Source organism: Prinia subflava, chromosome Z (assembly GCF_021018805.1).
Source record: "Prinia subflava isolate CZ2003 ecotype Zambia chromosome Z, Cam_Psub_1.2, whole genome shotgun sequence".
NCBI classification, from domain to species: Eukaryota; Metazoa; Chordata; class Aves; order Passeriformes; family Cisticolidae; genus Prinia; species Prinia subflava.
The window spans coordinates 75,939,913-75,963,614 of record NC_086283.1 but is presented as its reverse complement, the minus strand read 5'-3'; the positions used below and the strand labels follow the sequence as shown (position 1 = coordinate 75,963,614).

At 47.1% G+C, this 23,702-nt stretch overlaps 4 protein-coding genes across 4 annotated transcripts; 2 read left to right on the top strand and 2 right to left on the bottom strand.

The window, feature by feature from the left end:
- Window positions 1-1,678: 1,678 nt before the first annotated feature.
- Window positions 1,679-10,510, bottom strand: LOC134564549 (uncharacterized). Its single transcript, XM_063423442.1, has 12 exons — window positions 10,382-10,510; window positions 9,983-10,078; window positions 9,241-9,453; window positions 9,135-9,157; window positions 8,917-9,026; window positions 8,534-8,665; window positions 7,673-8,237; window positions 6,212-6,450; window positions 5,835-6,077; window positions 4,706-4,979; window positions 3,724-3,771; window positions 1,679-3,592 (listed from the first exon to the last, which is right to left on the bottom strand). The coding sequence occupies exons 1-12, from the start codon at window positions 10,442-10,444 to the stop codon at window positions 3,415-3,417; spliced, it is 2,184 nt and encodes a 727-aa protein (XP_063279512.1). The 5' UTR covers window positions 10,445-10,510; the 3' UTR covers window positions 1,679-3,414.
- A 970-nt stretch (window positions 10,511-11,480) lies between these two features.
- Window positions 11,481-13,990, top strand: LOC134563646 (butyrophilin subfamily 1 member A1-like). Its single transcript, XM_063421768.1, has 3 exons — window positions 11,481-12,199; window positions 12,484-12,586; window positions 12,913-13,990. The coding sequence occupies exons 2-3, from the start codon at window positions 12,511-12,513 to the stop codon at window positions 13,422-13,424; spliced, it is 588 nt and encodes a 195-aa protein (XP_063277838.1). The 5' UTR covers window positions 11,481-12,199; window positions 12,484-12,510; the 3' UTR covers window positions 13,425-13,990.
- Window positions 13,991-14,101: 111 nt separating this feature from the next.
- On the bottom strand, window positions 14,102-19,540 carry LOC134563647 (C-type lectin domain family 2 member B-like). Its single transcript, XM_063421769.1, has 7 exons — window positions 19,477-19,540; window positions 18,244-18,292; window positions 17,534-17,628; window positions 16,178-16,276; window positions 15,309-15,481; window positions 14,864-14,970; window positions 14,102-14,413 (listed from the first exon to the last, which is right to left on the bottom strand). Exons 3-7 carry the CDS (start codon window positions 17,589-17,591, stop codon window positions 14,200-14,202), a joined length of 651 nt encoding a protein of 216 aa, XP_063277839.1. The 5' UTR covers window positions 17,592-17,628; window positions 18,244-18,292; window positions 19,477-19,540; the 3' UTR covers window positions 14,102-14,199.
- LOC134563645 (killer cell lectin-like receptor subfamily B member 1B allele C) lies at window positions 18,301-23,013 on the top strand. Its single transcript, XM_063421766.1, has 6 exons — window positions 18,301-20,097; window positions 20,769-20,867; window positions 21,184-21,324; window positions 21,770-21,924; window positions 22,100-22,209; window positions 22,616-23,013. The coding sequence occupies exons 1-6, from the start codon at window positions 20,028-20,030 to the stop codon at window positions 22,782-22,784; spliced, it is 744 nt and encodes a 247-aa protein (XP_063277836.1). The 5' UTR covers window positions 18,301-20,027; the 3' UTR covers window positions 22,785-23,013.
- Window positions 23,014-23,702: the final 689 nt, after the last annotated feature.

Here is a 23,702-nt window from a genome sequence, read left to right as displayed (position 1 = left end):
CCTTGTTTAAGACACTGGTCCCAGGTTATGAGTCACACAATAAATCGCTGAGCTCAACCAGTTTATTTAAAGATAAAGTTCAGTTCATCATTTTTGTGGAGTTGGGTGAGTTTTCATGTGGAGGATTTGGGTGAGCAGCAAAGTACAGCTGGTTAACTGGAGTTCTAGGGGGAAATCCCTCCATATAGGAAATTCAGGTCTAAAACATGAGTGACTATTTTACAGAATAAACGGCAAAAACTAAGAATGACCCAAAACTTCAGATCTCTTTTGCTCAACCCAGCTATCAGCTCTATTCATGCCACTAAGGCCCTGTAATACACTATAGTGTTTCATCCTATGTTTAAAAGGGCCCCTTTTATCTTAAATAAACCCTCAGAAATGGCTTTTTGAAGGGGGTTTTGGGTAATGAAGGGGCTTGGAGGGAGAAACGTCCTGCTTGGCTTCATTTTTATGAGAAAAAGCTTCTTCTCAGAGCAGAAGAAATTATAAAATTGAAAAAAATTAAATGAAATTATTAAATTTTATCCCAATAAACTGGGTAAGAAGAGAGGAAAAGGCCCCTGGAGGGAGGAACTGGGCAAACTGGTGACACGTGAAGAACTTAAGCCTGCCTCTGCCCAACCAAGCAGGATATGGGTTGATTCTGGGAGGGTTCAGGGATATTTTTGGAGCTGTTTCTTCCCCACTGCTAGTGCTGAAAACAACAAATCTTATTTTCACTTAAAAGAGGACAGTCTTCTCAAAAACAAAGGGGTTGGGAGCTTATCAGCACTTTCTCCTCAAGGCAGCAGTGCAGAGTCCACAATTTCTTTAACAAGTTTCTCCCTAATTTGGGGATATCTTCCCTGTGGGCACTGTTTACAGGTGGAAATCCTCATTTCCCACTGTGGTAGCTGCTCCCTTGGGGAGAAGGCCCAAAATGGAGAGAACATACCCAAAACCAGAGGATTAAAAACACCCGCCCTGGTTTGCACTGGTGCTATATTTTCTGTCTTCTGGATGTAACAAGCTACTGATTTAAAAAGTGACTTTTGAGCTCCATTTTTATAAGCACCCACCAACACCAAGAAATTATTAACCTGAACAGTTGTAATCCCATCCCCAAAATCCACCTCTTTTCACTTACAGTGGACCTCAATGAGGAGCAGGAGAGGTTTAACACACCCGATGTGGGAATACACAAGACAGAGAGTCAAACAGACTTAATTAGCATAGCTGATTTGATAACCAGGATGCCATGGCAGGAACAAACAGAGCTTTGAAGATTACAGAAGATGGGATTAAACTGGTTTATGGGAAGAGAGAAGATTCAATCAACTTCTGCAAACAAAATGTTGTTGTAAAATCTATGAGTTATCTATATGATCTTTAACCTGATTATTGTAGTGGAAAATTATTAACCTTTATGAAATGCTATCTAAGCTTTTGGGAAATCTGAGTAAAATTGAATTCTGATCACCGAATCAGTTGTCCTGTCTCTACCAATCGCCAACAACCCGCCATCATGGAGGACCTGCAGTCCTCAGTCAGGTTTGTCCCTCCACGCCTCCTTCACTTCCCTTGGATGTACAGTTCCCACTCTGTCTGATCCTGAGGTGTTAGTGGAAGAGGCGCAGCATGGGGAGAAGCAGGATGCAATGGCTAAAACTCGCCCCTGGGAATGCTCATCCTCAAGCTGCAAACTCCCACAAAATGCACCCTGAACTCCAGCTTTGTGGAAAAATCTTTGACTCTTGTGGAAAAAACCCCCTTCAGCCTCCTCCCCCAAGCCTCTTTCATGGGCTGGTATGAGGTGTACCTGTCACCCAGGAGAATTTCAGGGTCCACAGGCCCCTGTGGGAGAGCTGCAAGGTGCATCTGCTGGCTCTGCTCAAGAAGTGGGGGCTGTGCACCCTCCACGCCCAAACATCTGCCCTCACAGCGGCTGATAGGATGCTGTTGAGCTGCCCTTGAGCAAAAAGAGGCTGATTTCCTCCTCACCCCAATGATGGAGAGCCAGCTGTGGGGCTATTGAATTACACAAAAAGGGAGGGGTTTTTGTTGCTTATTCTTTGTATGGACTTTCAAATGAAACACCCATAAAGCTTTTCAGATGAAAAGTGGATGGAGTGTTGGAAGCTCACATGTTGGATGGAGCAAGGTGCTACAAAGTGCTTTGCTTTACACATCACCGGATCTTGTCTTTCAAGGAAAGACCAACCTCAACATGAGCCAAACACAGAAACAACTCATTATACAAATGAGCAGGGCTGTAATGTGGATTTAGCTCTGACCTGTGTTTGTCAGGGCCCTTGTCTAAAATTAGGGTCCTGAAGAGAAAAGTTGCTGCCTTTTCTGGTAGTTCCTCCTCTTCCTCAGACCAATGTGAAAAATGCATGTGGATGGAGAGGCAAGTCTGGCAGCAAAGGAGTGACTGGAACTGCAAGAGGCAGAGACCTGCCCAGTCCTACTAGTAGTAGTCCTACTAGCCCATGCCTACTGGTAACAACACTTTATTACATAGTTCAACCCTAGTAACAACTATCTGCTGCTTCAAGATACCGGTTCATTTAGTCTTTTTCTTGTATTCACTTGTAGGCAGTGAAATGGGGGACCAAATGCTGTCTTGTGGCCTCTCTCCCTGCTTACATCCTGGCAGTGAGTACAAAACCCTGAAAAGGCCCCAGCCTGAGTGATCCTGGGAGACATGAAACCTGGTTTTAGCCCACTTCCCCTAAATTCTCTACAAATCCTAAGCAGAAAAGTTTCCACTTGCAAAACTTTATTATGAGACATCTAGCAGAAGCAGAAAAGCCTATTTTCTTCCTCAAGGTGAGTTTTTAAAAATCTTTTAAGGATGTTCTCCCTGTTTTTCTGGTCCATGCTTCCACTGACAAACAGCTGAGAAATTAAAAATACCTCTGTTCTCCCACTGAGAAGCAAAAGAGTGAAATGTGATTGTTAAATTAGATGTTATAGGGAAAATCAAATGGGGCTGGTGGGAGGAGTGGAGCTGTTTATTGTAGAGTGGAGTGTTTGTTGGGGTGATGGAAGTGTCTGCACCTGGGAGGTTCATAGTGGATTTTTGGGGAACTCAGGGACAGAGGGTGAGCAGAGCTGCCCCTTGCCCAGCCAGAGCAGTGGCTGCAGTCGTTCACCTGCACAAGTGGCTGTGGGAAAGGCAAAGATGTCAGTCTGGCTATGAGCATCACAGAAAGCCACTCGCCCGCCAGTGTAATCCAGAGCCGCCTCTATGCGTCAGAGAGTGTGGTTGTGGGGCAGAGACGCGGGGCTGGCCCAGCTGAGAGCTTGCAGCTGCCCAGCCACTGCCCCACAGCCCAAACCTCACGTTTGGGGCAGAGACCGAAGCAGCCTTATGGGACACAAATTCCCGAGCCACCCCCAGTGCCCAGTCGGGACCGGGGTGAACCTTCACAGCCAGCAATGCTGGCCCCCCCCAAAGCCCTGCCAACCCAGGACACAGCGGAGAGACTCAAAACGCTCCACTCCTGAAGGCAGAGGAGCTGGGGGCGACCCCGGCAGCCTGCAGTCCGGCCATCCGATCACACCGGGATTTGCGGGTGAGCTGTGGTCGGATCCAGGGTCATGGCTGCTGGCAGGAAGAGGGATGTTCACGAGGCTCTATGCATTGGAATATCACCTCCAAAAATTGCACCACAACATCAGCTGCAGGCACTGAACCCCAATGAGGGCTCAGTAAGTCCCTGAAGCCGGACTCACCTCTCTGATATCCCTCTGAGTCTTCTTCCAGAGAGCACTCCAAGATATCTGGAAATAGATGACTCCAGAGATTTTTACATCTGGATCTGGCCCTGGCCCTTCCCCATACCTATCCAATCCCTGTTGCATGGAGAAGGCAAGACCAGTTGAGGTGGGAGACACAACCCCTTTCATCTGGGGCATCACCTCCCTCCACATATAATTTGTGTCCTAATTTGGGTGCTAATTAACCATCAACAGCATTCTGCACCTCTCACCTTCAGTTTTCTATCCCTTAAGGCTAATCAGGAATAAATCCCTGATCTTCTTTTAATTAAATGAGCATTTGAGATGCTTTTTCTTTGCTTTTACTTTTACAGACAAATCTGCCAACCCTGGGGTTATATGCCCTCTCAGATCCACTCCAGTTTCCCACTTCTGCTTAATAATTTCCCTTTTTTTGCCAATTTTTACCCTCCAAGCACCTTTAAATTGTGTCCCTGCCTCTGCCAGCATGTTGGCTTTTTGGATAAAATCCTCAAGCTCTGTTTCTAGCTCTGACATCAACAGCAGTGATGGCTGCACATTCCTCTCTGTGCACCTTATAGGATGCTAATTGGGGTGTTTAATGCCAAGAAATTCCCTAATTTCTCTTTCTCATTCCTAGAAAACCACTGGGACATCTTTACTTCCCTGGGCAAAGCTCCCACTCCTGCAAGATATGATAGAAGATTCCCCCATCATCACCAAGTCTTGGATTAACTATCAATCCCCTCTACCTTCAAAGCAAAAATCCCAGAGGAAAAGAGCACAGGATGAGAAGATTTTAAAAAATGGAGGATCTGGGGCCAAAACTGGTGTTCCTGGTGATGCTTTTTTTGCTACAATACCTGCTCAAGGTGGCCTGGGCATCCTGGAGAGGGAGAAAGATGCTTAGGACTGCCTTCCTGTAAATAAAAGCCAACAGGAGGGAAACAGATTCTGAGGCTAAGTTTTGACTCACTCGTAGCAGGTCATCATCGGGTTGCTGGCTCTTGGCCTGGAGCTCTGCATGGCATTGCTGGATCCATGACATCTCAGCAGCTTCACCACGTTGCTGTTCCTCCAACCTCCAGCACAGGCAATGGAACCAGGAAAGAAACTGTGATTCCTGAGACTTGGCACCCGGCAAAGCCCTTTCAGCATCGCCTGCAGCCTCTGCGTCTCAGCACTGACTCCAGTCTGGGGGATGAAGGAGAAGGAGTAGGATGCTGGAGGGGGAATGAAGCAGTTTGGCCCTCATGGTGCACCCAGATGGCAGCACCATCCCCCAGCATCTTCTGTCCTGTCTCCTTTGCTGCCTTGGGCAGCCAAGCACGTTACTCATTCTCCTCTTGCAGGGTTTTTAGGGAATCTTCAAACTGCTTCTGCGGGGAAAGGGGGTTTATACTCCTAGAGAAGGGAAGAAAAGGAGGAGAGGGAGCTGAGGCCCCTAAAGCACCAGGCATATGGCCAGCACAGACAGCCCCATCTTCAGCCTCCACTGCAGCTGCACTGAAGCAGATATGGACATACATATCCATGTTATAATTAACTTTATAGTTATGCTGCATGCATACCCTCACCTTATCCATACAGTTATGTAATCACACAATGGTAAGTGGGCACTACAGGTCTCCCAAACAGGCTGGGATATCCCATCTCTGCAAGGTCTCCTGTAAAAAAGCTGTCACCAGACCTTAAAAACCTTCCACCACCCTTCAGTTTCCATCCCCTTTCCCTCACCCCTTGCATCCCCAGCCAGTTCAAACCCCGTTTAGGTACCCCCACTTCTCCTCCGTGCCCGGAAGCGGAACAGGAACTCTACACAGTGCAAGCGCTGGGTGAGAGCAGGAGCTTCAGATCTCCAGTATTTGGTTTTGGTCCCAAAACTAGCACCCGCTATCCTGTTTCATCCTTAACCCTCACCAAATTGCAGCATTTCAGTTCCATTTTGGCTTCTAGATGCTTGCCTCGCTTTTTTTCCCCCTAGAAAGACAGGGAAAAGCTTTGCCGGTGCTGAAAATACATATTGTGGGGGCTGGGTTTTCAGGGAAATTAGCGTTGCTCAGGCAGGGGGGAGTGTCTGAAGCGGGGATGAGCTCGCCCTGTACCAGCGAGCGGCCTCTTGGAGCGGCACGGCAGGGTCGGCGCGATGCTCGGCCGGGCGGCGCGGACGAGCACTCCACCGCGGGGACAGAACAGAGCGAGGGCTGCGGGTGCCTGTGGCATAGCTCCGGCGGCGGGCCGGCTCCTGCCGGGCGGCACCACGCTGGCCGCTACCGGCTGGGGCGGGGCCGGCGGGCGGGCACGGCCCCCGGCACAGCGGGCACCCCCACGGGCAGCGCCGCCAGGAGCTGTGGCCGCAGCTCAGGATCGTGGCAGGATCCTGGGAGCTATCCAAGCAGCCAGCGCAGGTGTTTTCCTCTTGGAGGTGCGCGATGGCGGTTCCCGCGGCCGTGGTTGTTCACGCACTCGGGGAAGCGCGCACCGCAAGTGGCCTGGCCCCGGCATTCCTGGGAGCGGCGGCGGGGCGGGACGCGGGTGTCGCCGTCCGGAACCCCCCGGGAAATGCTACCCCGGGCGGGCCCGGCATTCCCACCGCCCCAGCCGTGGTGCTGCCCCCCAGGCCGGCGCCAGCGGGGATTTACGGACGGAAGGGAACGCAGGCAGCGGCAGCTGGGGCTAGGAGGGACGAGCTGTTTGCAAGGCGGATTCTTGCCCCTTCGGCTGCAGCGGGGGAAGCAGAGTGCGGCCAGGAGGGGGCTCCAGCAGACAAGGATCACAACGGGAATGTGGCAAGGGAGCGACTTCCTGGAGCTCATGTGAATACCAGCTTGGTGACATGAAAGTGAAATGAAGTGAAATGAAACCCCACTGTGGTGTGTATTTTAACTATAATAACGTGAACGGAGTCTCAGTATAATATATATTATTTTAATATGACATATATATGTTTTAATGTAATTGAAAATTTTGTAGAGCTATAAAAATAATAAACACATAAAATAATGTTTAAAATACTAATCGGGAATTATGGTTATGAATAATTAAGATAAAAGAGTAAAAGAAGTTCCGTGTTCCCAAACAGTTGTAAAATCCTCTGTGCCCCAGAATTGATCAGCTTTGTTTTTTCCACGGGGGAAAAAATAGGGAGAAGTTATAGGGAAAAAAAAAAAAAAAAAAGAAACAACAAACCGCACTGGGCTTTCGTAATTCCCCAAAAAGCTCCGTTTATAGCCCCAGATTTGCCTCTGCCCGGGGGGATGGGGATGGGGCCTCATGGAAAATTCCCTTTCCATGGTTTATCCGGGGCAGTGGCGTTGTGCCGTCCCGCCACTGACTCCTCGAGGTGTGGAGCGGGACAGGGCGGGACCGCGAAACCGAGCCCAAACCGACCCCAAGTTTGATGTCTCGGGGCAAAAAAAAAAAAAAAAAAAAAAAAAAAAAAAAAAAAAAAAAAAAAAAAGGAGAAAAAAACCCCCACAAACAAACCAACAAATAAGCAAACAAAACCCCCCACAAAACAAAACATAAAAGAAACCCTTAAATCCTTTTTTAAAAATTACGCTTTCTGCTAATAAAGGAAGATTAGTTAACAGCAGAGCAACTCAATGCTTAATTAATTCTTAATTATTTCAGGCACTTATGTTCTTTTCGAAGAAGGATGTCAACCTACATGAAGATTCTGCAGCAGCAAGAGAAGTCAGCGGTATGCTAGGTAGAAATATCTTCCCAGAAATTTTCTCCCCGGGGTGAGGTGGCGGCCAAGGGTCTACTCGAAGGGGGCGGGCGAGGCGGCGAAAAAAAGCTGCCCCTCGGTGTGCCCGCTGCCTTGGGTGGCCGTGGCGGGGCCGTGTGGCGTGAGCGGCCCCTCGGGGTGGCCGCTGCCCCGCGCCTCGAAGAGCTGCGCCGCGGCAGCCGAACTGAGCCCTGGCCGGTGCCGAGTCACCCGAAAAGCTGTCCCGAGGGCGAGACGGCGCTAGCAGAGCCGCACGGAGCGGGGGCGCGGTGCGGCCGCTCTGGTCGCTGCCCACGCCCCATAGACCGCACCGCGGTACGGGCGGGCGACGACAGACGGGCGGAGCCGAGGGTGGCCCGGGCCGCCGGGAGCCGCGCCGGGGGTGACTGTCGCCTCCGACAGGTGTCGCCAAAAGGGCTGCACCGAAAGGGGGGCGAGATGTGAACAGAACGTATGGAGCAGAATAAAATAAACAGAATTAAAGAGCCGCAGCGGGGGATGGCTGCTGACGGGCGCGGGCCGCGGGAGTCGCCGCTTATCGCGCTGCTTATCGTGTGGGGTTTGGGGGCCGGCCGAGTGACGCCAGCCAGAGCCGGGACAGCCGCTTCCAGCGGCGGGGGGAGCGGGACATGCTGCTCGCAGTCAAGGCCGCAGAGTTTAGGGACAAGTCCGCCACTCTGCACCCGAGAAGCGGAACCCGTGTTACCGCTGCCCCTCGCTCGCCTGCTCCCTCCTCCCTGGCCCGGCGGAACCAAGAAATACCTTAAAATCTGGCCTATGCATACACACACACACACATACACATGCACAAAAGGAAGATCAGGGGTGGTTTTTAATTTTTTTTTTCTTTAATTCATGACTTACATGGTGAGCAGCAGCACAAAATTGTTTACTAATTAAAGAAGCTTGGAGGGAAGGTTGTCATAAAACCATTTGTGTCCCTAGGAGTATGGGAGAACCTAGGATGAGGATGCACAGGCAGCATCTTGCAGAGTCCAGCTACTGTGTCCATGTCCTGCGTCTCCTGGCAATGACCTCCATGAGAGCTGCCAACTAGCTCCAGACCTTAACAGGGCTCTCTGGCCCCGTCCTGCTCCTCCTCCTCATCCCACCGCACACATTTTCTCTCTGCCTGTGTGAGAGGAGTTGTGCCAGTCTCCATCATCATCATTGCTGTGGGGAGACCCGTGGGGAGATCTGTGTCTGGGAGGAGGAAAAAAGGTGGAAAATGAGCAGGTGCAGAGCCTGCAGCTGCCTTTGCCTTGGACAAGCTCCTCTTCCTCCTGAAATGCCTGACTTCTCCCCAGATAACTGAATTATCCCAAAATGCAATTGAATTCCTCCCCCAGTATAGCTGAATTATCCCAAATACCTCTGCACTCCCCCCCAAAGCTTCCAAAATCTCTTAAAATACCTCTGAAATATTCTAAAATATCCGATTTCTGCCCAAATACCTCTGAACTTCTCCAGGGCCTCCCACAGAGCATCGCTTTGGCGGCAGCAGGAGCTCAGGCTCATCTCCAGTTCCTTGGGGAGCCCCGAGGGGAGGTGGAGCCTCATTTCACTCCAGCAGGGAAGGGAAAGGACAGGGACAGGTGTTACACAATGGATGTATCAGCCAAGCCCCTCTCCGCAGCTGGAGTGATGGGGACGTGGACCAGTTGCCACATACCTGCTTGGGATGCTCCCAACATCCTGAAAGGAAAAAGGAAGAAAAAAGCAGTTTGATTCCATAATGCAACACTTTGGGAGAGCTTTCGGGTAAGGCGGGCACTCACCTGGGGCAAGCACCTGGCCTCCAGCTGGCCGATGAGCCTCTGGAGCTGTGTGACCCCCTCGGCCACCCGCAGTGACTTTTCGGCGTGGGTGGCTGCGAAGGTGCCGTCCAGCTCAGCCAGCCGCCCCAGCACCGTGCGCTCCTGCTCCGCCAGCAGCCGGCGCAGCCGCTCGAACTCGGCCTCAATGCGGCACCGCTCGGCTTCACTCATCTCCTGCAGGGGACAAAACTTCCATGTGCAACCCCCAGACCTGAATTTTCCCCTTTGAGTTAAAGGACAAAAGTGCTTACGCTGTAGCCAGGGGGCTGTAACACTGGGGCAGGGGTGGGGATACAGCTAATTAGCGACTGCAAGGTAATTAAGTACTTCACCCCAAGGTTCTCTATTCCTTTCCCCTGTTGCCATTCCTCTCTATATTCTGTCCAATACTAATCCAGGCCCTGAGAAGCAGGGGGGAGTGTTAATTCCGTGTTAACAAATGTCTCCTTATGACTCAGTCTCGGATGAAAATGAGCATTACGTTGATTTAAATTGTGGATAATAAGCAGCTGCACAGGGAGGTTGGTGCTTGCCAAACCTGCCCAGGATCTACACCAACCACTCCAACTGGGTGTAGGGCTCTGCAGGGCACCAGGATGCCTCTTGGATATGATCCCACGTGTTTCTTCAAGAGGGGCTTCGAGAAAAATAAATACCCAAAGACCCATTCAGACTGCTGAAGAACAGAAGGGACCCCCTGTACCAGGTAGTCTTGGAGCCTCTTCTCTTCGCTCACTTTCCAGTCCAGAAACTCTGCCAACACCTTCCTTAGGGATTGCAGGTGAGACTGGATTTTCTCCTGAATACACACACACACATATTAAAAAAAAAAAAAAAAAAAAAAGACGCAAACAGCCAAGATTGTTTGTATAATACCGCCTTTTTACATTATTTGGGGAAGGAAAGCAAATAATCCTAAAAAAGCCCCCTCACTGCCTTCCCTGGAAAGCAAAGATCAATTCACTTTATGTTTTTCCCGCAACTAGAGCAGGCACTGGAGCTTTGCTGTCCCATGAAGAAATTAAAATATTTTTACTTTGCACCTTTTTTCAGGGGGAGGGAGAGAGGGAAGGCCTGATGGGTCATAGGAAGGTGATCTCACCTCACAGGTGTCATCCGATCCTCCAGAAGTCTTCATGACCACAGCCTGTGGTGGCTCACCCATTGCCTCCTTAGGGGTTTTTGTCTCTTCAGCACCAAGACCTGAAGCTCTGGCCAGTGTCAGGGGTTTTGTGCGGCTGCTGTGGCCATGCTTTCCTCCTGGTGAGGAGAAAGAAGTGCTGGGGGTTGGCCGTGGCACAGGGTGAAGCTGCCTGCCCTTGAACCGCCCCTGGGTGTTCCTGTGCTCAGTTCCCAGCACAAGCTGCCCCAGCTGGAAAAGCAAATGTCATCACCCACAACTAGTCTTTAAACATATTTTATATCCACAAGGTTGTCTTATTTCCAGGCATTGCTGTCACGTTCCTCATCTGGAAGCTGCTCCCAGCTTTGCCTTGTTCACCTCCGTCATGTGTAAGGGGCCAGAGTCAGATTTGGGGAACTAGGGGGAAAATTTAAACCAATTTCTCCCTTGCTCCCTTGTGGTGCCATGCAGTAATGCATTGCTTTTTTGGGTTTTTTTTGTTTGTTTGTTGTTGTTGTTGTTTTGTTGTTGCTGTTGTTGTGGGTGGTTTGGTTTGGTTTGGGGTTTTTTTGGTGTTTTTTGTTTTGTGGGGTTTTTTGGGGTTTTTTGTTTTTTGGGGGTTTTGTTTGTTTGTTTGTTTTTGTTTGGGTTGTTGGGTTTTGTGTGTGTGTGTGTGTGTGTGTGGTTTTTTTGTTTTGTTTTGGGTTTTTTTGAGTGCCTTAATTTTCCTCCCTTTCTTCCCTACTGCCTGTGTTGAGAAAATAAATGGCCCTGAAATGGGGGGAAAAGGGGCAATCAGATAGTGCAGAAGGTGTCCAAGCACGTCATGGCCCCATCTGCAGGCGAGAGATTGCAGGGCTCCTCCCCTCTTGGCTGATAAAAGCTGGCAGAGGCTGAGACAGGACTGAGCTTTGGCTGAGCCTGTGCCAGAGAGAGGAGGAAAAAAATCCCAAGAGGAAAAGATCCCAGTGGAGAAGCAGCCACTGGAAGAAAACCATCTGGAGGAACCCCAGAACACCAACAGTAACAGTAAGGAAAACACCAAGAAGGTTGGAGTGAGGGGGGAAATCCCAGAACTGATAGGGGGTTTCATCACCCTGATGTCTATAATGGAGGGAAAAGGGGATTTTGAGCCCCCTTCCCATCCCATGAACTCGAGAAGAGGTTTACCCTTGCCTTGCTCTCAGGATCTTTGTTTTGGATTTCATGATATTTTGCAATGGAGGGTCATGGTGATTATTTGCTTCTCATCTACCTGTAATAATCCAGCCAGGGAATTTGGGTGAGAAACAGCATGGCTCCTGCTTTTATCTCCATTTGGGTGATTTTCTCACCTTTCTCCCACTTTTACTCATCACCCTGCTGCTTTAATCCTCTTATCTGCAGATTTGTTGAGGAAAACACACGGAAAAGAAGCAACCTGTTTGTTTTCAACTGTCACGGCATGGTTTATTCAATTACTTGGGGGCTTTATTACTCATGCCCAGGGCCCTTTAGCACAGGCAATCCCTTATTTGCATGCAAAATCCTACACTGATTTCCAGAGGATGAATATGAAGCCATTTGGTGCCAGCTCTTATCTCCCCCATACACATTTTCTCCAAGGTCAACAGCAAATTTCTTCCCCTCTCCCAAGATTTCTCTGGATGTGAGAGGTGAAGTGGCTTATCTCAATTTTAGGGACTTTCCTCGCTCAAATAAACTTTGTTAGATTCAACTGATGAGTGGTGGAGGCAGAGATGGATTTAAGACGGATAGATTCAGCCTTCAACCAGCACAAGGAATGAAGATTTAAGGGTATAATATCTGCAATGGAGCTGGGTTCATCCAAATGGGCTCCTCATGTTCCCTTCATAGTCATCAGGGAATTAATTTATTTAACCCACCTCCAAGAGTCTTCCCATAAATTAACCAAGCTCTGTTGCAACTGTTGAAAAAGAATGCTATTTTCTTGAAGTACTTTGATTAAGTGTGGTGGTTAAACACATTTTTTGACATAGAAAGGGGCAGAAGCTGAGATGTGACTGCTTGAAAAATAATAATTAGATTTTATCCTTTCTTTCCTTTTCCTGTGCCTCCAGTCAAGAAGAGAGGACACTGAGGTTGCAATGGCTTTCTTCCTCAAACCACGGCCATGCACATGGGACCTTGCCCTGGACTACCACACCGCCAAACAGTTTGAAGGTAATCAGAGGTGGCTAGAGAGGGGCAAAGTACCTGTTCCTTGTGTTCTCTGGGCTGAGATGTTTAAGGGAGTTGGAGATTCTCCACCTCCGCCTTCTGTCTCCCTAAGCCCCCTGTCTCCAACCTCCATCTCTTTGCTCTTCCATCTTCAGCCTGAAGTGGAGATATATCCTCCATCTCCAGCTTCCACCTCTTTACACTTACATCTCCAACCTCACCTTTCCTCTCCCTTTCTCTTTGAAAAGTCACCAGTGAAGGTGTTTTGGGGGTGTGTGTTCTCTAGGCTTAAATTTGGCTTCTGATTTGTTCTCTGTTTTGCTTTTCAGTGGACGTAACCCTGGATCCAGCCACAGTGGGTCCAGAGGTGATCCTCTCTGAGGACCTCAAAGAAGCCACCTGGGGCAGGCCTCGGTGCCGGTGGGCCGAGGGCCCAGGCCGGTTCGACACGGATCCGTGCATGCTGGGCAGCGAGGGCTTCACCTCGGGCCGTCACTACTGGGAGGTGGAGGCCAACGGGCGCTTCTGGGCCGTGGGAGTGGCCCGTGAGTCAGTCCAGAGGAAAGGCCGGGTCCTCTTCAAGCCCAACACTGAAATCTGGGGCTTGCAGAAGTACGATGAGCTCTGCGTTGCCCTCACAGCTCCATCCAACACCTCTGTCCCACTTCTCAATGGGGAGATTGGGGTTTACCTGGACTACGAGGTAGGACAGGTCTCTTTTTACGCCGTCAGCAGCCGCCAACGCATCTTCATTTTTCCTGTGGCTTCCTTCAGTGGGGAGAGGGTCTTCCCCTACTTTTGTGTGCTCCTCTCAACCATTAAACTGTCCCCCAAGGGCTGATGCCCTGGAAGGATCCTCCCAAAATCTGGCTGCATCATGGAAATGCTTCTTGATGCTCCTCCACTCTTATTTTCCAAGTTTTGGAGTAATTTCTAACTCAGTTCATGGTCCTACCTCCATCTTAGATGCCTCTGTTTTGGGTTATGTCCAGGGGATTTTGGGTGTGAGCTCAGCATGGCTCATCTCAAGTTGTTAAACTCATCCAAAGCTTGTTAACGAGAGCTGGACTTCCCTGAGCTTGTTTTGAGCCAAAAACTTCGCTTTTTCTTCCAAATTCAGTGTCCTCTGAAGGTTCCTTTTGCTGACCTCACTGCCTGTGATTGGCTGTGTTTCCAGCACAAGTTAAAAATCTTAATTTTTGCAGGCTTTGTATTAATACCAGCCGCTAGACCTCATATTAAAATTGAGTTTTTCATCACAAGGATGTGCTCACGTTCACTGCCCTCACTCTTTTCCTCTGTTCTTCCTCAGGCTCGAGATGTATTTTCAAGTACTTAGCAAGTAAATATGCTCAGAATAGAATAAATTTCTTTTTCTCTAAGAAATAGAAGGCATCTACATTTGTGCCATCACCAAGTTGCCCGAAACTCAAAAAGAGCCCCCAGGGCTGCCCTGCCCACCCACCCCCATCACCCCCTCCTGGATTCTCAAGAACTATCACGTGTTGATCCCCAAAGGCTACCTTGTCCCAGAAACACCTTGTTGGTCCCGTGGAACCCCCAGTAACCCTTTGCCCAGGGAGCTCAAAACCTTTTTGAGATTTTCTTTCATGTCCTTATGGTGCACTAGACATCTGGGAGTGAGAAGGCCTCCCTGCAGCACCCAAGGAGCTGACACAGAGGTTTGGAGGCCGTCTCATCCTGTTGCCCTTGCTTGAGCTCTGCAGCTCATGTTTATTACAAATCCAGCTCCGCTCAGTGCTGCACTGGGAAGAGCTGAGCCCATTGTCATCCAGGTAAGCACAGAGCCCACCACCACGGATCTGAAACCTGGAAGTACAGAGGACATAAGCTATTTCAGATGGGGCGGCAGGAAAAAGGGGAGAAGTCACACACAAGCTTCCCCCAGTTCTCAGTCATCCTCATGGGCACCAACATGCCAAAATATCTATACATATTTCTTTTCTAGGAATAGAATTAATTCAATATCAATATACCAACACTGACACCAATCTATTTCTAATATGAAACACAAAGCTTTGCAAGAAATAACAAACTTAAAATTAAAAAAATCTAAACTTAGGATTTTCTCACCAAACACACCACTCCCATCTTTTAGGTCAAAGGGGGAAACAAAGACCAGTTCCAGATGCAATGTTGCCCTTCCCAAACATTGTCCCGTTGCTACCTCTGGATTTACCTCAAGTACAAGAAGAAATGCACATTTTGTGGCTGAGGAAACACCAACCAACAACATAATAATGAAAAATATGGACTCACAAGTGAGATAGAGGTGAGCGGTTCACCCATTGCCATGGCTGCTCCTCATCCTCCCGCAAAAGGCCAATCCAATGCTCGGAGATGCCCTTGTATCTCATCACAAAGCTCTGAAAGAGAGGAAAAGGAAAGCTTTTTACCTTCTTTCAACCAAAAATCTCGATTTTACCAGTTGCTCATGCTGCTTCAGGGCTTCTTTGGGGCTTGAACATTTCAATCTGCTACCAAAACCTGTCATCTTGAAACAGGAGTTTATTTCTACAGTTCTTGCTTTGGTGAGGAATTTGAAGACACCAAAGATGTCTTACCCTCAAGGCCTTTTCCCCAACTTCTCACCCCAGATCTTCAAAAAAGATCTTGGAATAGCAGTCAAAGAAACCAAAAGGTTTCAAATACATTGCCTTTGGGTTTTTTCCCTAGTGCTGAGCAAGTCCTCATGTCTCCTTACCAAGTCCTCCATGCTGTCCAGCATGGCCAAGGAAGCACCAAGTGCTGAGCAGTTGTCCTGGCTGGATGTCCAGTTCCCCTCAACCTCAGAAAAATAGTAGCATTTTCCTCTGTACCAGATCCAGTCAAAGGGACACTGAAAGCAGGGCTGGGCATGAGGCTGAAAAGCCTGCACTGTCATTAAAAATAGAACAGCATTAATGAGCAGCACCTTCCCCCTTGCCTCTCTGCAGTGGGGAGATCATCCTCCACCCCATGGCTTCCACAAGTCTTGCATCTGCCTCAGCTGTGGGCAAAGAGAAAAATTAAGATACCAGGAGAAATCCTGTGAGAAAATAAGCTCAAATCATGGCCAAGCTTGTGATGTTGGGCAAGAAACAGAGGTGCTGCAGCTTCAAAGAAGGAAAGAGGGTCATTGACTTCAAAAAAAACACATTTTAAAGAGGAATTTCAGAGTAGCTCTATTCCGAAACATCCCCTTCAGTGTTGCTCTCTATCATTAATGCAAAAGTAGTGAAAATGACAGGAAAAAAGTCCTCTTATTCCTGCAAACTTTTTGACTTGGTGGAACTTGTGCCAGCATCTCCAGGCCCCTTCTTCTCTGAAAACATTACTTTTGTGTGACTGTAGTCCTGAAATGGCTCTTCCTGTTGATTTTTTAAGCGTTTCTAGATTGTATCAGCTCCCACACCAAGGGAGTGGGTTTGGTCTTCTGTAGAAAGACTGCTTTGAAACATCCTTCTCCCAGAGGGAACAGCAGCTTGGGTGGGCTTTGTCTTCCCCAGGAACATGGAAGTAGATCTGTCACAAATGCAACAACCCAAAATATCTCAGAGACATTACCTGTGAGACTAAAACTTTGACACTCACCTGCAAAAGCAATGGCTGTGATGAACAGAGCTGTGAAAAGCACTGCCAGCATCACCTGGCAGGCAACACGTGCCTCGGGCTTCATCTCCATGCTGTGACCTGTAGGAGAACAGACCACCTTCAGTGCCTCTGCGAGGGCTCCCAGGGCAGCAGCACGCTACAGGTCATGCCAAGATGATGAAAGGCTGGCCTCGTGCCAATGCCTGTGGACTCGGTGTCATTTTGGGAGAGAAATACCAAAAATTCTCCTTCATGTAGAACAATTTTTTTTTTAATGGAAGCTCTTTGAGGAACAGTTTCCGTCCCAGTTCCAGAGGCAAATTCCTGAAATGTACCATAATTAAAATTTTGCTTTAATTTCTGGGGTTCACCTCATTATTAAAGTTCAGTGGAGTTTTTTCTCCACCTAAACTAATGCTCTTTGGGTCATGGTGCCTCCATTTCTGTGTCTTGTGATCCAGAATATGCCATTTCCCTTGACCATGAGCAAAGAAAATTCTGTTTCCTAGGGGTTTTATCCAAAAATCTTAGTGTTTTCATGGAGTAGGATTTCCCCCATTTTTTGTTTAAGACTTTCCCTTTTTGTCCCCATCATATGAACCAAATTTTCTGGGAAAAACCCTCCTCTCCCCTCTTCTTCCTGGAAAAATATTAGCCAAATATGCCAAATAGTAAAAAACCCCAAAAATTTATATTAAAAAAAATTGAAATCAACAAATAAATTTAATTTTTTTAAAAAAATCAAATTTGAAAGAGTCACAAATGTGCTAAATTAAAAAAAAAATCTTCAAAAATCTTAGTCCCTGGTTGGGTAGAACAAGATGATGGAAAAGGCCCCAAAAGTCCATTTTTTACCTTATTGAGTTCCAAGGGCATGATAGAGATGGGAGCAAAATCAGGGGAGCTGAAACAGGGCAAAAGGGAAAGCTGATTTTTCCATGGAAATAAGACAATAATAAATACCTTCTGATGTGTCCAAACTGGATTTAAACACCAAATTTCCTTTTGGGATCTTCTACAGTTCAACTCTTCAAAAAGTTCTTTATTCTAATCCAGAATAAATCAAAATATTGGAATGTTTTCGGGGGGGAAAATATGCTTAAACTAATCAATTGCTCAAGAGCCTCAGGAAGAGTTAGTACTAAAATAGAATAACCCATTGTGTCTGAAAACGGTCTGTTTGGAGCAAAAATTCTATCTGCTGAGTGACAAAATTTTCCCTCAAGGGAAGTGCCAGAAGAAGCTTTCCCCCCCCTTACTTCAAGCTTACTTCAGCTGGGTATTGTTCTCAAATTACAGAAGTATCAAAATAAAACTCAAAGCCAGTGGTTCTACAGTTCACTGCTCTACGGTTACCTGCCCGCTTGCTCCTTTCCATGCCCAAAAATCCGGAATAAACTCTCACTTCCTCCATTTTTGGGGTTCCACCTCTACAGGTGCTCTTGCCTCACCTGCTGAGCAAAGTTCCATCTATCAGAGGTATCATGAAGGCTCTCAGTCCTCAATTAAAATTTTCTCACCATATAAAATTTTCTTCCTGTGCCGTACTTATACTTTACTGCCCAGCTGAAGTTTTCTCACACAATTAAAATCTTCCCCCTGCAATTAAAATTTCCTCTCCCCGCAATTAGTTTTATCCCCCTAATTATACATTTCTCCCATTAGTTAAAATTTTCTCCCTGTAAGTCAAGTTTTCTCCCCACAATCAAACTCCTACTCCAAATTAGTTTTCTCCACCAATTAAAATCTTCCCCTATTAAGTCTCCTCAGGTAACATTTTCTGCCTGCAATTAAAATTTTCTGCTATAATTAAAGTTTCCTCCCTGCAAACGTTTCTCCCCCTTAAAGTTTTTCCTCCAATTAATATCTTCTCCCCTCAATTAATATTTTCTCTCCAAAATTAAGGTTTTCTCCCCACACTTAAAATAATCTACCCCTGTTAAAATCCTCTCAATTAAAATTTTCTCCTGCAATAAAACCTTCTCCCTGCAATTGAAATTCTATCCTCGAATCAAAATTTAAGACCACCCCCCCTCAGCCCCCAGGCCCATCCCAAACCCTGTCACCTGTGTCTGCTCTGTGGGAACAAGCCCAGTGCTGAGGCACAAACTGCTCCTGTGAAGAGAAACAAAGTATCTTTAAAAATGTTGTTTTGGTTTATTTTATTGTTTTCTGAGGGATTTTCCTGTGCCTCCTCAAGGGCAATGAAGAAGGGGCTGCCTGCCCAGGGCCACCTGTCCACCCACTGAACCAGGGGTTCCCCTCCAGCTCCACCCAGCACCACTTCACCCTCTTTTCCAGCATTTCTGGATTTTTTTGTCAGCTAGGGAGATGGATTGTCCAAAAATGCTTTTTTTAGTGTCCAGTTGGAGGAAACACTGATGGACATCACTCTGTTTCAGGATGTCAGGGCACCCCACAACAGCCCTCAGGGATTCTACAACGTTGAAGTACAGTTCCCTTTAGCCTATTTTTTTTTTTTTTACTATAGAAATATTTCTAAAAGGGTGTTCTTGCAATTAAGCTACCCAGCTGCAGGGTTTTACCCTAAAACATAATTTATTTTGTATTTTTAGGGGGTTTTTGTAATCACTGGTCACACACCACTCGAGCAGCTGCCTTTGCAGAGGAAGGCCAGCTGATAGCAGCTCACCACAAAAACTTTCTGTGACAAGGAGAAGGCTGAGGGCGGAAAAGAAACTAAAAATAAATGAGATAATAAAAAAATATATTAAAAAAATTACATAAACACAAATTTAAAATAGAAGTATTTTTAAATTAACTAAAATATTAAAATAATTTAAAAATAAAACAACACAGTGCTTTTGCTACAGAGGCCTTTGGACTTTTGGGTTTATCCTCTTATTTTCCCTGTTTCTGGCTGCTGATAGGTATGGGGCAAATTTCTGCTTCTTTCCTTGCTTTTTTTTGAGTGCCTGAGGAAAAAACCCATCATTTTTACCTCTATAAAAAGGTGTTGCTTTGGGATGTTGTGGCACTGCCTAAAACCTGAGATTAACACACACACACAAAACAAAACAAAACAAAACAAACAAACAAAAAGAAAACAAAAACAAAAAAGCACTAAGAAAAGGGAGGGGAAATAGTTATTGTAGGCTGGAAATTGGTGTTTGTTCCATGCAATTGCCAAAGAGTCTCAGCCTGGAGAAAACATAGGTCTAGATGGTGTAAAAGGATACATCAGGAGTGGGCTTTCAGGAGAAAAAAAATCAAAATAAAATAAAGTAGCAAAATAAAATAAAACTCACTAGCAGCCTGCAGGAAATCCAGATTCTTACCTCGTCCTTGGCAGGAGCTGGGCAACCCCTGACCACATCGGATCTCTCTGCCCCAGGATAAAACAGAGGCCAAATATTGTGTCAAAAACAGGAGAATGAGTCACATGGAACAAAAGGAATTTAAAGTCACACCCAGCCCATATTTTGGGGAAGAAACACGAAATGTCATCTGCCTGTGGTCACACGGATCCAGCTCCTGATATGCTTCAACCTCACAGTAAAAACCTTATTTGAAGGCTTTTTGAAATGATTATTTATTAATTCTGTTTTTACAGATGTTTAGCACAACCACCAAACTCAGAGATGTTTCTACACCTCCAGGTGTGCCACCTCTTCCTGGGTGCAGGACATCCATTCCCTCACCACCTTCCATTTACAAGGGAAGGATGTAGAATAGACACACATATACGTACAAAAAAAAAGCAGATAAAAGCCCCAGCAAATACCATTTCCTGGAGCCGGATGCAGACATGAGCATGTAGTTCACAAGGCAAGGGGCTGTCCAAGGACAGTGTCACTTTTGGGCTACTCCTGGGACCTTCTGAGCAACCATGGCTGGGGAAATCGTTTATGCTGATTTAAGGCATCTTGGGGATTGTTCTTCTGCTGAGAAGAATCGCAGTAAGTCCTATTTCAGGGGGAAAATGTTTGTTTCAAATTCGGGGAAGACTTTTGCATTTGTTTACTTTTAGGTTTTCTTGCTTCTTCATCTCCATGTTGAAGTTTCCAAGATCATGGAGAACATTGTTGTTGGTTAAATGTCTTCTAAGGTGGGATCCTGACTTGAAAAGAGGAGGAAAAAGAGAAAAGAAGGGATGGGAGAGGGTGACAAATATCTGGAAGCCATTTTGCTTCCAAGAGTCTTCATCTGTGGGGGAAAAACGGGTGCCAAGAAACCCAACATGAACCAACACACCTGGATGGGAAGGAAAGCTGCTGGAATTACTGTCTGGAATCCTGGTGGAGATGAGAGCTGGAGTGACCTTTGTCTCACCAACTCCCAGCTCCACCAGGAGCTCTAAATTAAGCCAATTTCAAAAGGTTTCTGATCCCCCAAGCTCTATCATTGGGTGCCCAAGGGTGCATCTGAGGCTCCTGCAGCCCCTCCTCCACCTGAGAAACCTCCCTCCTCCTAGACCTCATCAGTTTTTAACTTTTTTGGAGGAAGCAAAGAAGTTGTAAATTTCTGCTCAAACTCATCAGCTTGACAGAGGTTTTTTGTTTGTTTTTTTTCCTCTAAACCCCCAGGTTTTTAATATTTCATTTTTTAAAGCAAATGTGACCTCTTTCAGCACCTGCCTTCTGTCCATGGTGGCACAGGCTCCTTTTCATATCTGGGGGGCTGGGGCAACTCATCCTGCTGGTCCTGGTGGTGGTGCTGAGTGTGCGGGGTGAGTAACCAGCTCTTATCTACATCTCACACTCCAGTGAGCAGCCAGGGAGGGGAAATTGGAGGTTATGTCAGCATTTCAGTGTTTGGAGGGGACAAGGTTGTTCTGTAGTGATGTAATATCACCCATCAAGAATAAACCCATTTTGAGTAAACCTCGATTACGCCCATAGCTATCAAACAACAGTGGAGAATACAAAACATGTTTTTCAGGCTTGCTTAAGCAACTGTATGAGAAAATGAAAACCAGTTTTGTAGAGTTTGTGGCTTTTATCCCCAAATGGCTGCAGCTTCTCACCCCAGATTACTGTTCCAAGTTTTTCAGGGCTCCCCACAGCCAGTGGTGACAAGCACTCCACAGCTAGGCAGTGGGATCCAGGGAAGGAACCAGGTGGAGCAGTGCAAGTTTTCATCACTGGTGCAGTATTTCTGCAAGCCCCGAGGGGACAGCCCCACAGGTAATCCCCCTTCCCAGCTGACTCTGCCAAAATATGCTCAGGTGAGACCTTTGTAAGGGTCTTCTACTGCAAGGAGACAGACCATTAGACCCTTGGGCTGTGAGGCCACAAGGGTTATTTGGCAAAGAGGGGTGTTGCAAGGAAGAATCCTCTTTTCTATGCAATTTTTGCTGATCCCTCCTCCATGAAGGAGCATCATCAGCCCCAGGGAGGAGGTTCCTCACCACTCTTCCTCCACCTCCACCAGCCAATAATGTCCTTGTGGTCACCCAGCCTCAGTAACCCTCCTTCTCCCCAGTGGCTGGAAAACTCAGTGATGTGAAAAACCCAGCAGTGGGGAAAGAGCCAGGGTGTGAGATGGGGAATCCCTCAGTACCATCAGCTGGTGGCTGGGGAATAACCTGAAAATCCTTTAGAGTGTCTCATGGCTTTTTCTCCTCTTCAGCCTATGCTGGCTGCAAGCTGTGTCCCCAGGACTGGCAGCTCCATGGGGAAAGATGCTACTGGCTTTCTGAGGAATTGGGAAACTGGACTCAAGGCATGAAAAGCTGTGAAAATCAGAACTCCCAGCTGGTGGTGCTCCAGGACAAGAAAGAAAAGGTAAATAGGGAGAAGAAGGCTTAAAAAGGTCATAAAAGTTCTGATTTTTAGATGGGCATGGAAGAAAAAACTGCCTAGCAACAGGAGGGGCTGGGGAAGCATTCAAAGTATGGGGCACAATTTGAAACCCTCCATAGACAAATCTTGGGAGCAACTGGTCAGTTCTATTTTCCAGGACCACATCAAGACTGTTACAGGCAAAAGCCCACCACCAGTATGGATTGGATTAAGGTCATATCAGAAAGTGTGGAGATGGGTGGACAACACACCTTTCAACCCCAAAATGTGAGTGTATCTACAGTCTGTTGGTGTAGACAGCAGCTTTGCTCCATTTCAGACCCAGTTCATGCCCTGACCCATCTCTCGAAGATGCTGGAGTTTATGCAACAGTCCCATATTCCTCCCAGCAAAGCTCTGTAGACCAAAAGCTGGGGACCTGTACTGGAGCACAGTAACCTCACAGCTCCCACCAGACTCATGCAATATCATGGCTTTTCATGCTCCACACTCCTCCTGCAGATTTTACTGCAGGCACGGCAACTCTCTTCAAATCTGGTCACCCTCCAGCAGAAAATGATGCATACATGGTGAGATGGTGCACAAAAAGAGCAGAACAACCCCACTCCACCTCTCCTTTTCTGCAAGTTTGGAGAGTTTTCTCCTCTTAAGCAATACAATTTTTGTTTTACAGATTTGGCACCTCTCTGCATGAGATGGATGAAGGGTGTGGGGCACTGAGAGCCAAGGACTTCGAAGTTAATAGATGCGATGCTGAACACAAGTGGGTTTGCAAAAAAAAGCCTTTCCTGCTCTGCTCTGTGACAGCAGAAGATGGAGAGAAAAGTGAAGCCTCCATCTGACTAACACCCACCCCAAAATACCCATCCCACAAGACACTTGCTGCCAATATGTGGGGTGAAATAGCCCCAATCCTCACAGTTACAGATTTGCAGAAGATTTCAGGGTTTGCAAATCTTCTTACCATGAAGATGAAGACCAGTTTTGGGGGAACAGATGAGCCCCAGAGCTGGAGAATCAAAAAGGCCTGTGCCTCAGGAACAGTGTTGGTAGAGCTGTGGCATCAATAAAAAGCTCATCAAACTGGTTTGCTTCAGTTTATTGAAATAACACAGGTGGCATGTCATGCAAAGTTCATATTAAAAAAAAGCAAATTTCAACTCAAAAAAGCTTTTGTGACTGACAGATATTACTCACACACATCTCTCCAGGCACAGCTGAGAGTGTCAGCACACTGATGCAACTGGGTGGATGTGGGCAGCTGAGTTTTGCTCAAGTTTTGAGGATCTGGAGGGGTTTGTTTTTCTTCTGAGTTATTTTTTTTCTTGTTGTTTTGGGCTTATTTGTTCCTGTGGTTTTGGAGAGGTTTTCCTTTTTGGTTTTTGTTTGTCTGCTTGTTTTTGAGGTTTTTTGGATTGCACATCGGGGTTTTATTGGGTTGGTTTTGTTGTTTTTTACCAAATTCTCTCCTCATCCTTTTTTTGATCTCCTTCAAATGGTAGTAAAAACTGCAAGAGGCAGAGAAACTTCTTCAGCTTCCAATTCCTGATGACGAGGAGAGGAGATTCAAGGAGAGGAGATCTGAGGCGATTCGAGGGGAGGAGAGAGGCAAGAGGAGAGAGGCGAGAGACAAGAGGCGAGAGGAGAGAGGAGAGAGGAGAAAAATCTTTGAAATGTCATAGTAACTGGGAAAGATTCCTGAAGACTGGAGGGAAAAAATGTTACTCCTATAGTCAAGAATGGCAAGGTGAAGACCAAGG

Excerpts from the sequence above, each read along its gene's own strand:
- LOC134564549 (XM_063423442.1), bottom strand. The coding sequence starts at position 10,444 with ATGGGTGAGCCACCACAGGCTGTGGTCATGAAGACTTCTGGAGGATCG. Across the intron at positions 10,079-10,381 it reads GATCGGATGACACCTGTGAG|GAGAAAATCCAGTCTCACCT; the intron begins GTGAGATCACCT and ends GTGTGTATTCAG. Across the intron at positions 6,451-7,672 it reads CCCTCGGGACAGCTTTTCGG|CCGAAGGGGCAAGAATCCGC; the intron begins GTGACTCGGCAC and ends CCCCCGCTGCAG.
- LOC134563646 (XM_063421768.1), top strand. The coding sequence starts at position 12,511 with ATGGCTTTCTTCCTCAAACCACGGCCATGCACATGGGACCTTGCCCTG. Across the intron at positions 12,587-12,912 it reads CACCGCCAAACAGTTTGAAG|TGGACGTAACCCTGGATCCA; the intron begins GTAATCAGAGGT and ends TTTGCTTTTCAG.
- LOC134563647 (XM_063421769.1), bottom strand. The coding sequence starts at position 17,591 with ATGGAGGAAGTGAGAGTTTATTCCGGATTTTTGGGCATGGAAAGGAGC. Across the intron at positions 14,971-15,308 it reads TGGACAGCATGGAGGACTTG|AGCTTTGTGATGAGATACAA; the intron begins GTAAGGAGACAT and ends CCTCTCTTTCAG. Across the intron at positions 14,414-14,863 it reads CGCTCACCTCTATCTCACTT|GTTTCAGATCCGTGGTGGTG; the intron begins GTGAGTCCATAT and ends CTGTACTTCCAG.
- LOC134563645 (XM_063421766.1), top strand. The coding sequence starts at position 20,028 with ATGGCTGGGGAAATCGTTTATGCTGATTTAAGGCATCTTGGGGATTGT. Across the intron at positions 21,325-21,769 it reads CCGAGGGGACAGCCCCACAG|CCTATGCTGGCTGCAAGCTG; the intron begins GTAATCCCCCTT and ends TCTCCTCTTCAG. Across the intron at positions 22,210-22,615 it reads ACACCTTTCAACCCCAAAAT|ATTTGGCACCTCTCTGCATG; the intron begins GTGAGTGTATCT and ends TTTGTTTTACAG.